Below are 18574 nucleotides of genomic sequence, written 5' to 3' on the forward strand. Positions count from 1 at the left end.
AGACACAGAGTAAATAAAAGTAGTGATCCAGAGAGAATTTTAAAAGCAGCAAGAGGAAAGAAAACAGTTACAAACAAGGGAAACCTCATGAGACTCTCAGTGAATTTTTCAGCAGACACTTTGATTATATCTTGCTGCTCCCCCATATGGCCTGTAAAGTGCTAAGAGTAAAAATCCACAGCCAAGAATACTCTATCCAGCAAGGCTAGCATCCAGAACAGGAGAGATCAAAAGTTTCCCAAACAAAAATGAAAGGAATTCTGGCCATTAAACCAGCCCTACAAGAAGTGACAAAGGGGACTCCAACTGGAAATGCAAAAGCAGGAAACACAAAAGCAGTAAAAATAAGTATATGTGTAAAAATCTGCTAAGGGACTCACAAAATAAGAGTATAAAGTATGACACCATAATACCTAAATCATGGGGAGGAGTAAAAATTTAGTGCTTTTAGAATGGGCTCAAAATTAAGTGGCCATCGGGACACCTGGGTGGCTCAGTTGGTTAAGCGGCTGCCTTCGGCTCAGGTCATGATCCCAGCGTCCTGGGATCGAGCCTCACATCGGGCTCCTTGCTCGGCAGGGAGACTGCTTCTCCCTCTGCCTCTGCCTGCCACTCTTTCTGTCTGTGCTCTCTGACAAATAAATAAGTAAAATCTTAAAAAAAAATTAAGTGACCATTAACTTAACACGGACTCCTAAACACATAGGATGGTATATACAAACTGAATGGTAACCAGAAATCAAAAACTGGTAATAGAGGGGCACCTGGGGGGCTGAGTCAGTTAAGCATCAGACTCTTCATTTCATCTCAATGAAATGAGGTCATGACTTAGCCACATGTTGGACTGTGCGCTGGGTATGGAGCCTTCTCGAGATTCTCTCCCTCTCCTACTGCCCCTCCCCCTCACTATTAAAAAAAAACAACCCTCAAATGACTGCTAATAGATATGCAAAAAAATGAAGAAAGAAACCCAAGTATATCACTGAAGAAAACCAACAAAGAAAGCATAAGAAAGAAACAGAGAGGAACTACAAAAACAACCATAAAATGAGCAACAAAATGGCAAGAAGTATACACCCATCAATAATTACTGTGAATGTAAATGGACAAAATGTTCCAATCAAAAGACATAGGGTGGGCGCCTGGGTGGCTCAGTGGGTTAAGCCTCTGCCTTCGGCTCAGGTCATGATCTCAGCGTCCTGGGATCGAGTCCCGCATCAGGCTCTCTGCTCAGTGGGGAGTCTGCTTCCCTCTCTCTCTGCCTGCCTCTCTGCCTACTTGTGATCTCTCTGTCAAATAAATAAATAAATAAAATCTTAAAAAAAAAAGACATAGGGTGACAAAATGGTTAAAAAAGCAAGACCCATGAATATGCGGCCCTACAAGAGACTCATTTCAGTCCTAAAGACACCTGCAGATTGAAAGTGAAGGGACAGGGGTGCCTGGGTGGCTCTTTGGGTTAAGTGTTTGCCTTCTGCTCAGGACATGATCCTGGGACCCTGAGATCAAGCCTCACGTCTGACTCTCTGCTCAGCGAGGAGTCTGCTTCTCTCTCTGCCTGCAGCTCCCCCTGCTTGTGCTCTCTCTCTTTCAAGTTTAAAAAAAAAAAGAATGAAAGTGAAAAGAAAGCCAGGTTAACAGTTCTTATATTGAATAAAATGATTAAAAAAAAAAAAAGACTGTAGCAAGAGACAAAGAAGGATACTATATAATCATAAAGGGGACAGTCCTACAAGAAGATACAGCAATATTTATATACCCAACATCAGAGCACCCAAATGCATAAAGGAGCTGATAAACATAAAAGGAAGAAATTGATAATACTAGGGGACTTTTTAAAAATAATTTTTAAATATTTTTTATAAACATATAATGTATTATTAGCCCCAGGAGTACAGGTCTGTGAATCGCCAGGTTTACACACTTCACAGCACTCACCATAGCACATATCCTCCCCAATGCCCATAACCCCCTCACCCTCTCCCTACCCCCCTCCCCCCATCAACCCTCAGTTTGTTTTGTGAGATTAAGAGTCTCTTATGGTTTGTCTCCCTCCTGATCCCATCTTGTTTCATTTATCTTTTCCTATCCCCCAAACACCCCATGTTGCATCTCCACTTCCTCATATCAGGGAGATCATATGGTAATTGTCTTTCTCTGATTGACTTATTTCACTAAGCATAATACCCTCTAGTTCCATCCATGTCATCACAAATGACAAGATTTCATTTCTTTTGATGGCTGCGTAGTATTCCATTGTATATATATACCACATCTTCTTTAGCCATTCGTCTGTTGATGGACATCGAGGTTCTTTCCATAGTTTGGCTATTGTAGACATTGCTGCTATAAACATTCGGGTGCACGTGTCCCTTTGGATCACTACGTCTGTATCTTTAGGGTAAATACCCAGTAGTGAAATTGCTGGGTTATAGGGCAGCTCTATTTTCAACTTTTTGAGGAACCTCCATGCTGTTTTTCAGAGTGGTTGCACTAGCTTGCATTCCCACCAACAGTGTAGGAGGGTTCAATATAAGGGGACTTTAACACCCCACTTACATCAGTGGACGGATCATCCAAACAGAAAATCAATAAGGCAACAGCCGCTTTGAATGACACATGGACCAGAGGATCTCACAGATCTATTCGGAATCAAAATACACATTGTTTTCAAGTGCATGTGGAATATTCTCCAGAGTAGATCATATTAGGCCACAAAACAAGTCTCAGCAAACTCAAAGACTGAAGTCCTACCATGCATCTTTTCTGACCCCAGTGCTATGAAACTAGAAATTAACCACAAGAAAAAAATCAGGAAAGAACACAAGTAGAGGAAGGTTAAATACGTGCTACTAAAAAATGGAATGGATCAACCAAGAAATCAAAAAGAAAATAAAAAGATACACGGAGACAAATGAAAATGAATATATAGCTGTCCCAGATGTTTAGGGGGCAGCAAAAGCTGTTCCAAGAGGGAAGTTGATAGCAACACAGCTACCTCAAGAAGAAAAATCTCAAACAACCTAAACATAGACCTAAAAGGAGCAGGAAAAAAAGAACAAATAAAACTCAAAACCAGTGGAAGGAAGGAAATAAAGATTAGGGCAGAAATAAATGAAGTAGAGATTACAAAAACGATAGAACAGATCAGTGAAACCAGGAGCTTGATTTTTGAAAAGATCAATAATATTGATAAAACTAGCCCAGACTCCTCAAAGAGGAAGAGAAAGAGAGAACTCAAATAGTCCAATAAATCAATGACAGAATAACCAGCACCACAAAATAACAAAGGATTATGAGAGATGATGTAAAATCATATGCCAACAGATTGGACAACCTAGAAGAAATGGATCAATTCCTAGGAACATAAAACCTCCCAAAACTGAATCAGGAAGAAATAGAAAATTTCAACAGATTACTGATTCAATTTAATTGCTGGTAATTAAATAAAAATGTTCCCAAAAAACAAAAGCCCAGGACCTGACAGGTTCCCAGCTTTTAGGAAAAAAAAAAGACAAATAAGAAAACAGACTCTTGGGGCACCTGGGTAGCTTAGGTCACGATCTCAGGGTCCTGGGATCGAGCCCTGCATTGGGCTCCTCGATCAGTGGGGAGCCTGCTTCTCTCCCTCTGCTGCTCCCCCTGCTCATGCGCATGCATGCATTCTCTCTCAAATAAATAAAATCTTAAAACAAAAACAATAGACTTTTAACTATGAAGAACACACTGTGGGTCACCAGAGGGGACAGAGGTGGGGGGATGGGGGAAACAGGTGATGGGGATGAAGAGGACACTTATCCCGAGGAGCACTGAGTAATGTCTGAGATTGTGGAATCACTATCCTTTGCAGCACAAGCTAATCTGACACTGTATGCCAATTATACTGGAATAAAGACGTGAATATGATTTTAAAAAGTTAAAGCAGTACAGTTAGATACAATGATACACGAAATGATAAGACCCTCAAGTTTCCCTCACGTCAGGCAGCCACTGTTAGGGATTCTTTGTGCATTTTCTCCCAGAACTTTCATTTGGGTATCTTGAATCTGAGGCATATGTGTTTTTATAAGCACATATATGTGCACATACGTATATAGCTCTTACTATCTTTACAATGACATCATTTCTCTGAGGCTTACAATTTAATAATGTCTAAGCGGAACTGCCAGTAAATTCATATGTACTCACACCACAAGGAGGTCAATGTCTTTCGTGGCGACGGAATATTTCACCACAGCCACGGTTCATGGCCACGGGCAAGCCAGCCGGGACCAGTAGGGCTTACCTGCCACAGCGTAGGTACTTGCGTACTAAGGAAAGAGTTGTAGATTTCCTCCAGCTCTTGGGTGAGGACGATCTCCCCTTTTATGGCAAGTTGAAGGTCTTTCAAAGATTTATGCACAAGCAGTAAGAACTTATCAAACCGCTCAATTTCTTGGCTCAGAAAGGTTAGCAAGACGCAGTGGATAAGGGGATCATAACCTGGATTCAAACAGAAAGGAAATAAGGTTTGTTTTCAGATATAATGAGGCTTCACATGGAGAAATAAAGGCTTTGAAAATCAAAGGAACTTCATATGTCCAGGGATTGAGACGCATTTTTTTTTTTTTTTTTTTTTTTTTTGTCAAGGAACCAGTGACTGGGACAGGCTCTGCGGCCCTCCTGCCCGTGTCGCCACCATTCAGGCCAGCTTCGGTCATGTGAACGCCAGGTGCCCACGCATGAAAATGAGTGAGCACAGCTGTTCAATGCAGTTTTATTTGTGGGCACTCAAACTGGAATTTCATATAATACTCATGTGCTGAAAATAGTCTTCTTTCATCTTTTTTTTTTTTTCCCTTTAACCACTAAAAAATGTCGGATGCATTCTCGAGTTCAGGCCAAATGAGAAGGCGTGGGTTCCAGGTGTGGCAGCAGCCCTCGCGGGCCGACTGTGGTCCAGACTCGGCAACAGTGCGGCCCGCAGGGACTACTGCGTGGCACCAGGTTCCCAGATGAACTTTCCTTCCAGGGTGAAAATGTGGATGCTGACAACTTAACAGGTCCCGTTGCTGCTGCCCCACACCGTGCCACCCCCTTCAAGCTGGGCTGCCCAGTGTCCTGTGGGCCTGTCCCCCTGCCCCATCCTCTGCTCACCTTGGATATTTTTGTAAAGAAACTCCCAAATGGGGCTGGAGATGATGCACTTCAAGGTGTTGGGAGTTCCAGAACATTCCTCCTTCTCCACAGACATTGGCAGCCTCTTTCTCACGTCAGATAGAATTTCCATCACCAGGTCGTCGTTACTCTGCTCAGGACTGCAGAGAGAATTAGGAGGAGAATGAGCTACAGACCTGTCCGAACCGGGAGAGCCCTCGGGTGGGGCCCGTCCGAGGCCAGCACAGCCGCGGGGCCACGGAGCCACCGGACGCAGACAGCATAGGTTGTCGCATGCTACAGAGCGGAAAACTGCCCGAGGCACTGCAGACGTTTACAAGCATACATGCTTTTAAAGCTCTAAGATTTCCTCATCTACTCTGCCTCCCCGACCGTGCATGCGTTAAGGGCCACCAGCAGAAGGAAGACAAGCAGGCACACGTGTTAGCGTGACAGGAGACCCCCGTCCCCCCCCGAGGTAAGCCATAGTCTGTGAGCCACAGCCGCGTGCAGCGCAGGACGAAACTAGGAAAACCTTCATTTCTGACTTGCAAGTAGGGTCACTTGGTGGGATGCATGCGGGGTGCATCAGAAGTGGTCAATAAGCAGACGTCGCTGGAGGGTAAGTGTTTGCTCCCACCGAGCTCGTTACAGCGAATGGGAATGTGAAGCTTGCTCACACAGAAGTTTCTAGTATGTTCTGAGTAAAGGCCGCCTAATTAGCTTCCCAAAATGACCAGAGGGACGTGGATAAACCGACTGCATGTATGGACGAGAAGCAGCCCCTTCCAGTGGTCTCTTCTCTGACGGGCGGATTTGAGGACTCACAGTGCACGAGAACCGGGGAGGAGTGCAGGAGGTACGGGGTGGGTGAGGTGGACATTCTGGGGGCAGACCGGGAGGTTTCTAGCGACCTCCTCCTCTCTGTGTGTGGCTCTCTTTCCCTGTTGTAAATAGGGCATTTTCTTTTTTTTTTTTTTTTTAAAGATTTTATTTATTTATTTGTTAGAGAGAGAGAGAGAGCATGAGCACAGGCAGACAGAGTGGTAGGCAGAGGCAGAGGGAGAAGCAGGCTCCCCGCTGAGCAAGGAGCCCGATGTGGGACTCGATCCCAGGACTCTGGGATCATGACCTGAGCCAAAGGCAGCCACTTAACCAACTGAGCCACCCAGGTGTCCCAGGGCATTTTCTATTGTGAAGTGAGAGCTCCGCTACGTCTATTTTGTGTCAGTGGAATGACCTTGGAAGGGATCACCAGTCAGCCCAAACTGTAGTGGAAACCCAATCAGATAGCTATTTCTTTCTTTCTTTCTTTATTATTTTTTAAAAATAATTTATTTATTTATTTGGCAGACAGAGATCACAAATAGGCAGAGAGGCAGGCAGAGAGAGAGAGAGAAGCAGGCTCCCCACTGAGCAGAGAGCCCAATGTGGGGCTCGATCCCAGAACCTTGGGATCATGACCTGAGCCGAAGGCAGAGGCTTTAACCCACTGAGCCACCCAGGTGTCCTCAGATAGCTTTTTAATAGGAGTTTTGTGGCCCACAGACAGGAGGACACTAACAGTACAGCATTTCCCGTGGAAAAAAATACAGTGTAAACTAAGAGCCTGTTAGAAGGTGGGGGAGGGTCAGTCAAGTACCTTCCAGACTAGGAAGACTTTTATTTGGGGTGACTTACTGTCGGGGGGACCCATGGAGGAACGATCCTGACCGTATGCAGCTGTTCTCCATAAAACCCAGGCCTCAAGCCTCAGCTTTTATAGAAGGAGGGGCCTGCGGTGAGGTCACAGGGTAGTTATCTAGATTGGGGCCTCCTGTGCATGGGTCATGCCTACTAGTTATCTAGAGTGAGGCCACCTGTGCACCGAGGGGAGACCATGGAGGCCCCCGGTGGAATCAGTGTTCCCAGGGATCCTGCAGAGCAGATGAAGCATGATACCCAATCTGTGAGTCCATGAGTCCGTGAGGGCACACATTGTTGGAACCCGAGGATGTGGGCAATGGGGCTGTCACCTCACAAGCCTTTGGAGATGCTGCTATCTTGGTGACTCTAATCAGGGTTCAAGGCATCCCATGAGTGTTGTCAACAAGAATCAATTCATTTTGTAGTTCCCATTTGTTTTGGTTTATTTGCTTGGGTTTTTCCCAACCTTAAGCGCCCTGAGAAGGATGACGCATGCATCCCGCACAGGGACGTCCCTGGTTCCTGCTTGGCATCTCTCAACGTGGGGAAGACTTAGAAGCTGGTGTAGACAAGACTAATGGAATCAGAATCACAGTAACGATAGTTTTGTGTTGAGGAAGCTGTACGTGTTGGTGTTTTCAATATTTGTGATATTTAAGAGATTTGGGGCTCTTAAAACCCCAAAAGGTCAGTTTTGGGACTCCAACTTAAAATAGATAATTGAGAAATTTGTTTGAATTTATGATTTTGGGGGTGCCTGGCTGGCTCAGTTGGATAAGCGTTTGCATTTGGCTCAGGTCATGATCTCACGGTCCTGGGATCGAGTCCTACATCAGGCTCGCTGCTCAGTGGGAGCCTGCTTCTCCCTCTCCTCCCCGCTCATGGTCTCTCTTTTGCTATCTCTGTCTGTCTCTCTCTCTCTCTCAAATAAATAAATAAAAAAAAACGAGAGAGTTTAAGATCCAGCATATTTAATTATTAGATTTATAAGACTTATTAAAAGACTCGAGGGGTGCCTGGGTGGCTCAGTGGGTTAAAGCCTCTGCCTTAGGCTCAGGTCATGATCCTGGGGTCCTGGGATTGAGCCCAGCATGGGGCTCTCTGCTCTGTGGAGAGCCTGCTTCCTCCTCTCTCTCTGCCTGCCTCTCTGCCTACTTGTGATCTCTGCCTGTCAAATAAATAAATAAAATCTTAAAAAAACAACAACAACAACAACTGTTTAAAAGACTCGAGAAGATTTGGCAGTCAGCTGGCTGAAGTATATTAACTTTATAATGAATGTTAGCATATTTGAAAGTATTTAAGTTTGTAGATGGAACCAAACACTATTCAAAGACCTCTTAAAAATGCTTGTTAATACCCACCACCAGGCTCACAAGGAGGGCACATATTGCATGAAGGCCTGGGTGTGGTGCATAAACAATGAATCTTGGGACACTGAAAAAAAATAAAATAAAATTAAGATGTTAAAAAAAATGCTTGTTAAAATCTGTTAGACTTGCAAATTGGAAAACGAGATCTTTAAGCCGAACTTACTTAAGGAACTCATATTCTGAGCATAGCCCTGCCAGGTACTATTGTGATTTCTAATTTAAACTTGATGAATCCGAGACAAAAGACTGAATTGGCTTCCCCAAGTGGCGGAACTGGGATTTGAACCCAGAGCCAGAGAGGAAGGAAGAGAGGCGGAGCCTGCATGTGCCACTGTGTTCTGAGCAGGTCTGAGGGAACAGAGCGGGAACACTCTTGGCTGGGGATCTCACACCAGGTAGTCGTGACCTTGACACATATGACCTTATCTTAGTTACAGGCTGACGAGCCTGGAGAGTCTGGGTGACTTCTGTGAGACCACGTGAGCCTCACGATGGCCTGGATGGTAGACAGGTGTTGTCTCTATGCACGGATAAGCAGAGGAAGGGTACTGAGGCAGGGTGATTAGGAGAGGGATCAGCCCCACAGGCCTCTAAGGGCACAGCCAACCCCTCTTGACCCTGCTGTCCTCTTACTTATTATGATGGGTATCTTTTTCCATCCTAGGGAAGTAAACACGGCATTTCACGCCGAAACAAATTCAGTTTAAAAATGCCACTCACTAGGTAGAGTACGACCACTCATTCCACAAAGGTTTACTGAGGACACCCTCCATGGTTGGTAATTGTATTTGTGTGTGTGTGTGTGTGTGTGTGTGTGTGCGCGTGCGCGCACGCGCATGCGTGTATGCTCCCGTGTGTCTCTGTGCCTCTGTGTCATTTGGGGAATTTCATCTCTATATTTTTAGACTGTATTTTACATTTTATGCTTTATTTTAAGATTTTATTTATTTGACAGACAGAGATCACAAATAGGCAGAGAGGCAGGCAGAGAGAGAGGGGGAAGCAGGCTCCCTGCTGAGCAGAGAGCCCGATGTGGGGCTTGATCCCAGGACCCTGAGATCATGACCCAAGCCGAAAGCAGAGGCTTTAACCCACTGAGCCACCCAGGCGCCCCTACGCTGTATTTTATTTTATTGTTATTATTGTTTTTTTATTTTCAGCATAGCAGTATTCATTGTTTTTGCACCACGCCCAGTGCTCCATGCAATCCGTGCCCTCTCTAATACCCACCACCTGGTTCCCCCAACCTCCCACCCCGCCACCCCTTCAAAACCCTCAGATTGTTTTTCAGAGTCCATAGTCTCTCATGGTTCACCTCCCCTTCCAATTTCCCTCAACTCCCTTCTCCTCTCTAACTCCCCATGTCCTCCATGCTATTTGTTATGCTCCACAAATAAGTGAAACCATATGATAATTGACTCTCTCTGCTTCACTTATTTCACTCAGCATAATCTCTTCCAGTCCCGTCCATGTTGCTACAAAAGTTGGGTATTCATCCTTTCTGATGGAGGCATAATACTCCATAGTGTACATGGACCACATCTTCCTTATCCATTCGTCCGTTGAAGGGCATCTTGGTTCTTTCCACAGTTTGGCAACCGTGGCCATTGCTGCTATAAACATTGGGGTACAGATGGCCCTTCTTTTCACTACATCTGTATCTTTGGGGTAAATACCCAGTAGTGCAATTGCAGGGTCATAGGGAAGCTCTATTTTTAATTTCTTGAGGAATCGCCACACTGTTCTCCAAAGTGGCTGCACCAACCTACGCTGTATTTTAGACTTAACCGTAAGTGTGGCATTGTAGCTCTTCAAGTTATAAAATATTCACTGAATATTTAATTCTTCCCTGTGACTATTTAATGATTTCCAACCACACATTTCTCCCCTTGAGTGCTTACCTGATCATGAGGCTGGCAATGGCTGTAGCTCTTGGTTCCATGGTGATGAGATTGTCGATGAACTTCTGGCCCTGGATCTCCCTGCAGCCTCGGCTGGCCTCAGGGTGCAGCCCTAAGAGCTCCGGAGGGTCATCATCGGGTAAGGACTGGATGATGTCTATGCAGTCCCCGATGCCCGCAGATCCGGGCATTGGCTGATGCACCTGGAAATTTAAGTCCTTTGTTAGTTTGTGCCCAGAGCGATACCTATTCTATGCGTGAAGACACTATTTCCCATCCGCTGTATACAGAAGGCTCTAGTTAGTTCTGGGTGGCATACTCTAGACACTTCTGTCAAAAGCGAAGTCGGGGACAACTGTATTTGTAGAGTGTAGTTGTGTTGATCTGCTCAGTAACTTTCTTGTCTGGAAAAGAAACTTTAAAGGCCAGGCTGCCTCTCGCTGCCCACTCCCTCCGTGGGCCGTACCCACAGCGGATGCCATCACACCTCCACACACCACTTTACTGTGCCAAGACCTGTAGAAGGAACGCGACACCCGGCTGAAGCATTATTCTGACCACTCGGGAGGTGGGGTACGGACAAAATGGGCCAGATGGCCAGAAAGGGCAAAATTCCAGTTCTAAAATAAATAATACAATGTTTAAAAAATGACAAGCCCTTAATGGGCGCAGGAGAGCTCATCCTTCCCGTCCTTGGTGGCGTCTCCCCGAGATTCGCTGTGATGGTGCTGCTCTCAGAGTCAGGCTAACTGGGAGGACATGCGCCCATTTAGTGATGGGGATGAACATGACTCTTGGCTTGCTTTGCCTCCGTCCCTTGGAAACACAAGCCGCCTTCTCCTCTCCGGGCCACGCAGCCGGCTTCTATGCGACCCAACACGGAGCAGAGGGGACGGCTAGTGACTGAGGACCTGCTCGTACACGGTGCTGCAGCCTTGTTTTTCTCGGGTGGCTCGGTTTCTGGGTGAGGCCAGCGGAGCTATCCTGATCCTGACACCCCCATTAATGGTGGTCCAGGAGCCACCACCCCCGCACTGTTCCCCCTGGGGGGCCCGAATGTGGAGGTACTGAGGCCACTGGCCATCAGTCCCGAGAGTGGCTTAGAAGGGCCTTCCCCCCCCCCCCCTGCCCCAGAGAAGCTCTTACGAGCACAACCCCAGCTGATGCCTTGGGCGTAACTCCTTGGGGACCCTGTGCCACCAAGACACAGCTGAGCTGCCTGGGACACATGCTGCTGCACCTTTCCTGGAGAATAAACTCACAGAGTTCAAAAATGAACTGTGTCAGCGTGGTCTGAAAGGGAGCAAAGAGGACGTCAGACCGCAGTTCACTTGTAGAAAGGAAGCTGCCAAAGAACCCGGTCAACTAAAAAAAATGGACCCCTTTCTATGGAAGTGGAAGGATGGCACTGAGGGCAGAGCCAAGAGCCCAGGGCTCTGGGTGCTCCCAGAAAGTGACATTGTTTCCCAGGCCCAGAGCTGGTGACCTTCACCCAAGAGGACTGCAGAATGTCTGGGGACTGGAGGCCACTGTGTGCCTTCCGTCTGAGTTTCTCCAAAGGGACATGTCTACAGAGGCATAGGGGTTTGCATAGGGTAGGTGATGGAAGACGGGAAGGGGGACAACTGGTATAATTCAGGATAATTGAGGGAACAGAGGTCATGTCCAGGTCTTCTCTGGCCTCGAGAGTACAGATGGCTAGATGAAATGTTAACTGCTAGAGGAGTGCTAAATTATTTCTCTGAGACTGGACGTTAACAGGGGTGCCTGGGTGGCTCAGTGGGTTAAGTGGCTGCCTTTGGCTCAGGTCATGATCCCAGGGTCTTGGGATCCAGTCCCACATCGGGCTCCCTGCTTAGTGGGGAGCCTGCCTCTCCCTCTGCATGCTGCTCCCCCTGCTTGTGCTCTCTCTCTCTCAAATGAATAAATAAAATCTTTAAAAAAAAATACTGGACGTTAATAAAAGGCACTGAAAGTGAACACGGAAATTTCTTCAGAGGCAGATTTTAAAGAATGCAACCATACTTCGGTGACGAGCACGGTAAGGGAATACGTTCTCTCACCTCATCGCCGGAGAAGCTGAAGTCGGCTCTCAGCACGTTCGGATTACAGAATCTGTAGAGAAGTGTGTTCAGACATCGCCTGTCCCACGTGTCGGTCACCTGGCCGCCGTAAACCACTTCCCCAATCAGGTACCGCAGCGTCGGCCATGAGATACTGGACCGTGTCCTCAGGGCGTTTTCCAAAATCTTGATGGAGACCTTCAGAAAACCCGCCAGTTTTTATTATTTCAGATCGCGTTTGCAGCTCACGGGGGCGTTTTAACACAAAATCATCAATTCTCAGCCACATGTTTGCTCTTTGAAAACACAGCTGACCCGTGAACAGCAACGCACTTGAATTGTGGGTCCCCCCATAGGTGGGTGTCTTCAGTCCCGTGAGTGTATTTTCTGTTCCTATGATTTTCTCAGTAACATTTTCTCTTCTCAGGCTGATTTTATTATAAGAACACAGCATGTTATATGTACAACACACAAAATACGTGTTAATCGGCTGTTGTCGATGTTACCGGTGAAGACTTCTGGTTGACAGTAGGGTATTGGTTACATTTGGGGGGAGTCGAAAGTTACACATGGGTTTTTAACCACACAGGGGGTCGTGTCCCTGATACCCGCATTTCAAGGGTCAATTGTATATGGAAATAGCAAGAGGAATAAAAATACTAGGATATACATTTTCATCCATTAATTCCTTTTTGTTGTTGGACAGTGAATTCTTGAATTAAAATTATTTTGAATAGACAAGACCAGCTGGTGGTGCTTAATTCAGAGGCACATCAGGGTAAACAAGGGAATGTGAGTGTCCTCCTACCCCTGCTCTTGCTATCAGACCCCCCCCACCCCGCCGTGGCCCCTGCCGTGCCCCGTTTCTTGGGTCCCCTGTGCACAGACTCCATGTGGCATAAGGGAATCACATTCCCCCCCTTCCCTCCCCTCTGCCCTCTCTCTGCCTCTGCTACCAGCGCTCTCTCCCCTCCCTCTCATTTGTTTTCCTTTCTTCCAAAAATTCGAGGTTAGCATACACCCGCCATGCACCTGGACTGTGGATCTCTGTTACACAGTTTTCTTCTTATTCCCTCATCATTAGTATGAATGAGCACGATTGTACATCGTTGGTATGAATTATGTCCTCTTTGTCCTGCATTGACTAGAGCTTTTAAGGCAATGCTGAAGGTCAATGGTAAGAATGGGCATCCCTGATTGTTTTTTTTTTTTTTATTCTGGATTTTAATAAAAATAAGTTCAGTGTTGGCTATTTAAAATGATATTTGCTGCAGTTTTTTGGTGGTCTTTTCCATATTTAAGTGGTCCCTTTTAATCCTGTATTTTGGAATAAAAGCCTTTTCTGCATCTACTGATGTGATCATGTAAAGTGAGTTACGGATTTCCAGATCTTGAGCCATTGTTGGAATAAACCCTACTTGGTCGTAGAGTATTAATCTTTTGATTCATTGCTAAATCCTATTAATAATTTATATAGAATTTTTACATAGAGTCTAAGTAAAATTAGCTTATTTTCTTTTTATTTTTTTAAAATTAGGCTTTTTTTTTTTAAAGATTTTTTATTTATTTCTTTAACAGAGACAGATCAGAAGTAGGCAGAGAGGAAGGCAGAGAGAGGAGGAAGCAGGCTCCCTGCTGAGCAGAGAGCCCGATGTGGGACTCGATCCCAGGACTTGAGATCATGACCTGAGCTGAAGGCAGAGGCTTTAACCCACTGAGCCACCCAGGCGCCCCTAGCCTATTTTCTTATGCATATTATTTTTATCAGGTATTACATTTATGGTTTCATAAAATGAATTGGGGAGATTGCCATCTTTTTCTAAGATTTGGAACAGCTTAAATAATATTAATATCTCAGTTTCTTGAAGTCCAGAGGAAACTAAGCCATGAAACCATTTCATTCTGGTGTTATTTGCAATGTTTGATAATTCATGTTTTCCCAGAAATCACTGGGTTCATATAGCTTTTCAAACTTTATCTGTCTTATTGAAAACCAATTTCTGTATTTATTTCTAATTTCTATTGTTTTTGTATATTAATTTATTACAATTAAACATTATTTTCTTTATTTTAGTTACTTTTATTATTTTTTCTAATTTCTTAAGTTGAATATTAATTTCCTGCCTTTCTTAATAATGAAGATATTTAAGACCATAGTTTATTTTTTTCTGAGCATATTTTTGTACTGTTGTATCTTTTCGGTATGAAGGAATCTCATTTCCTTTGTGTCTGAGATATTTTGTGATTTTCCTTTTAATATCCTCTTTGAGAAAAGAATTATCTAGAGGCATGTTTCTTAATTTCCAACTTTAGATTTTTGGGGCCAAGTTTTATTATTTATTAGACTGTCATCAGAGAACATGGCCCATAATTATAGATTTTTCTTTGTGGCCACATTCCTGGTTGAGTTTTCCGAGAGTTCCTTAGATGCATGAAAGAAACACGTACCGTCTGCTAGAGGGTTGTTAGGTTTTCCATCCCTGTTAATCAAGTCTGTTGATATGATTCTCCCATTGGTCTCCCTTTTGCTTTTTAGAGCGATTCTGAAAGAGGTTTTTGAAACTCCAACAACAATTACACTGAAATACATACATATGTAATGTACACGTGTGTGTATGTGTGTGTCTATACACACACACGTGGGAGTACTCACGCTACCACAGGCTACTGTCTGACAAATATCGAGACCACCCCGTGTTAAGCGTATACGTGAGACCACCAGAGTTAGAATCTGGCCTGTTCCAGCAACTTCCTCAGCCACTCTGTACCTCAACGGTAAAATGCGGATAATAACCCCCCCCGCCCTTGTAGGGTTGCTGTGATGCTTAGGTTAATCAGTCCCTAAACCACTTAAAACCCTGCCCGAGGACACTGGCTATAGAAGTTAATTCTTCTCATGACTGCTGTATCTTCACAAATTGTCTCTCTTTCTGTTTTGGTGCTTTTTCAGATTAAATTCCATCTTGTCTGATAGGAACATTGCCATTCTTGCTTTGTTGCTGCTGTTTTTAGTTTCTTGGTTGTTTTAGGCTGTCTTCATCAATTTAAATGTTTTTCATACAAGTTGCACGTGTCTCTTAATGAGGGAGTGCAGTCCGTTCACGTTCCGACTGACGCCTCATCACGTTCCTTCTGTAGGACTGTGCTACTGTTCATTGTACTTGGTTGTTTCTCTCCCTCCTTATTTTTGGTAGTTCAACCAGACTGCTATTTCCCTTTTTCTGCCTTGCTAATTTAGACGTCAGAGTGTTTCCATTACAAGCAACATTTCCTTTCCTTGAATCCCTATTAAAATAACATTTCTTTTTTTCAAATGTAAAGAAGACATCAATGATCTCCCCACCCCCGGGGAAACATTTATGTTCCCATTTCTTCATCTGCCCTCCCAGCCACTGCCCCGTGCTCCTTCCTGTCCTCACAGGGACTCGTCCCTGCACCACTAGCCCCTCCTCCCCCACCTCTAGGTTCTGCTGAGACAGGTTAGTATTTTTAGCTTAAGACGATTAGAGGAATTTTTCTTATAGTAGAGTACTCCTTTTAAATAATCTGTATTTAGGGGCACCTGGGTGGCTCAGTCAATTAAGTGTCTGCCTTCGCTCAGGTCATGATCCCAGAATCCCAGGATTGAGCACCGCGTTGGGCTCCTTGCTCAGTGGGGAGCCTGCTTCTCCCTCTCCCACTGCTCCTTCTCTTTTCTCTCTCTTGCTTGCTCTCTCTCTCAAACAAATGAATAAAATATTTTTTAAAATAATAACTGCAAAATCTGGAAAAAGCACAAGCATGTATTTTTTCCGTGTCCCACTGGAGCAGTGTCTAACACACTCTTTCAAGGATTATGGAATTTTCCAGGAGCACCTGCTTTCGTTTTGATCAGAGCCTGTAAAGTTCGGTCAGAGTAGCTGCTAACTTACAGCAGACTGAGAGCCCTGCATGTGATTCTTTCTGAAATGAAGACGAATTTTGTTCCAGAGAAACACAGATGCTGTCTGACTCATGAAGCAACTTACAAACCAAAGGCACATTTTTATTGCTTGCAGTGCACTTACGAGTTTGGGATTTAACTCAGCAATCGTATTTCATTACAACTTCTCTCAGTATTTACAAATATTTCTGCTTGCCTGTATTTTTTAAAACTTGGTTTTACCATCCTGCTGGTCCTTGTGTCAATAAGTTAAAAAAAAAAAAAACAACTTGTGATATGTGCTCACTTAAAAAAATCACGTGCGTGAAATATGTTCTGTATGTGTGTGTAGGCGCGTGAAATGTCTGTGTCCTTATGGCTCTGACCGTTTTCTGTTCCACTGCTTATGTTCTTTCTCTCTCTGGCCCATCTCCGTAGAGAGGTTGTTTTCCTTGGTTTTGTCAGCGGGGCTCAGGTCCCGGTTTGGGGGCGCTTCCACTGGCCGGAGCCCTGCGTGCGGTGGAGGGTCCGCTGATGCTAAGCAAGCCCTGGGCGCTGGCACAGCACGGGTCAGACCACCAGTCCCCCAAGCAAACCCCAAGTAGCCTGACCACCAGCTGGCCAGAGGGGACTTCCCCGAGTGGGAGAAGCCATGTCCAAACTCAACCTCCCAGGGAACCAGAAATTCCCACTTCCTTCCTGAGGGGTGTTGTGCATAGATCTCGCTCCCCACAAAGTTCCGAACTGGAACCTCTAGATGGTCAGACATCTTGGCATCTACCCAAGCTCTCCCACTGGCAAGGCTGCTCTCACATCTGCCACACAAAGACGGGGAAGGCAGGAAGGGAAGGGGTGCCTCTCTGGACAACAATGCCATGATGTCACCAGCTGCTTCTGGTCAAGCCCCTCTGCATGATGCCAGGGGAAGGGCAGCATCTGTGCCCCTTTGCACAATGCCAGGGGAAGGCTGTATCTGTGCCCCCCTGTATGATGCCAGGGGAAGGCTGTATCCTGAGAATTCCAGTCCACACCGAGTGCTGCCAATGGTACTGGCCCAAGCTCTTTGCATGACAAAGTGCCCACTAACACCGGCCATCCCAGTCCTACCATTCACTCGCCTCACAGATGGTTTAGGATGTATTTCTTAAAAAACCATCTGCAAGGGAAATGAGTTCTATATATACACAGAGATGCAATCATACTTTCAGTCTCTGTTATAACTAATTTTATTAATTGATCCTATAAATGTGACTGTCTCTACATCAATGATAATAGGAATTCTTACAGGGTTTTGACATATGTTACCCAGGTGCCTTCCAGAAAGTTAGTGATAATTCCCAGCAGCAGTATAAGACAGCGTCTGCTTCTCTGCGTTTTTGTTGATTTGTTTTAGCCACTGGAATAGGGAAAGATGCTATCTCATTTTAATGAGATTTTAAGGAATGTTTCCTTGATTACTGTATTTGTCTGGCTTCTCTGGAGACCAGCATGATATACACACACAGAGATTTTTTTACTCTTCAGACTTGGCTCGTGTAATTACAGAGGCTGACCAATGTCAAGACCTGCGTCTGGTAGCAGGAGACCCAGGAGAGCCCACGGTGTCCTTTCCGCCTGAAGGCCGGCAGGCTCAAGACCTAGAAAGTGCCAATGTTTCAGTTCAAGTCCAAACGCCGGAAAAAGCCAATGTTTCGGTTCGAAGCATTCAGGCAGGAGGGTTTCCTTTTAGTTCTGGTCAGTCCTTCCACTGATTGATTGGATGAGGCCCACCATATTAGACAGAGTTTACTGATTTATGAATCTCATCCAGAAAAACTCTCACAGACATCCTCAAAATAATGCTTGACCAAACATCTGGGGACCTTGTGGCCCAGTCAAGCGGACACATAAAATTAACATTGCAGTTACTAATGAAATGGAATAAATTTACATAATCTGCCTTTTTGTATTTACATTGCAAATTGCCTAACCATGTTCTTTGCCCATTGGGGTATTTATCTTTCTCTTACTAATTTATAAAAGATCCCCATATAATCGGCATATTAGCCACTGCATAATGTGCACTGCGGGTATTTTGTTAGCTTCTGATTCAGCTCGGAGTGTGGTTTGGACAAAGTGTGCTTGGGCTCTCGTTCCTTGGTGGACACCCCGAGCGCGGCTGTTCCAGGTCACGCTCTGGCTGGGTGCACAAGCGTGTGCTCACACGTCCCCGGAGAGGCAGCTGAGCGTGCAGAGAGCTGTGACGTCTCAAGGGGCCCTGGGAGAGGCGGGAAGGTGCCTGTCCAGGGTGGGTCTCGGTGGCAGACACCCACAGGCAGCATCAAGATTTTGCTCAGGAAGTTTTCTGGTGTCTGCTCTAACCTGGGGAAAATTAGGTGGGTGTCACCACCTGTTTATGTTGGCTGTAAAAAAACACCTGGCAATGTCAAGAAGATGGAAGGTTCTAGATAGAGAACAGTGAAGAAAGACAGTAAGTATGCGTGTTCCTCACAGTGTGTTAGTGCCTGCTCCTAC

The 18574-nt window shown here is 45.2% G+C and overlaps 1 protein-coding gene across 1 annotated transcript in view; it reads right to left on the reverse strand.

Annotated features, from left to right (window-relative positions):
- The window catches only part of LOC111150822 (dynein axonemal heavy chain 14), a 319964-nt gene that overhangs the window by 21817 nt on the left and 279573 nt on the right, over window positions 1–18574 (reverse strand). The window contains exons 77-80 of the mRNA XM_022508439.1: window positions 12160–12357; window positions 10097–10299; window positions 5137–5297; window positions 4286–4482 (exon numbers count right to left, since the gene is read on the reverse strand). Coding sequence (XP_022364147.1) covers window positions 4286–4482; window positions 5137–5297; window positions 10097–10299; window positions 12160–12357 — 759 coding nt within the window. The remainder of the gene's footprint in view (window positions 1–4285; window positions 4483–5136; window positions 5298–10096; window positions 10300–12159; window positions 12358–18574) is intronic.

The sequence above is a fragment of the Enhydra lutris genome, unplaced genomic scaffold (assembly GCF_002288905.1).
Source record: "Enhydra lutris kenyoni isolate GAN:26980312 unplaced genomic scaffold, ASM228890v2 scaffoldscaffold24, whole genome shotgun sequence".
Taxonomy (NCBI): Eukaryota; Metazoa; Chordata; class Mammalia; order Carnivora; family Mustelidae; genus Enhydra; species Enhydra lutris.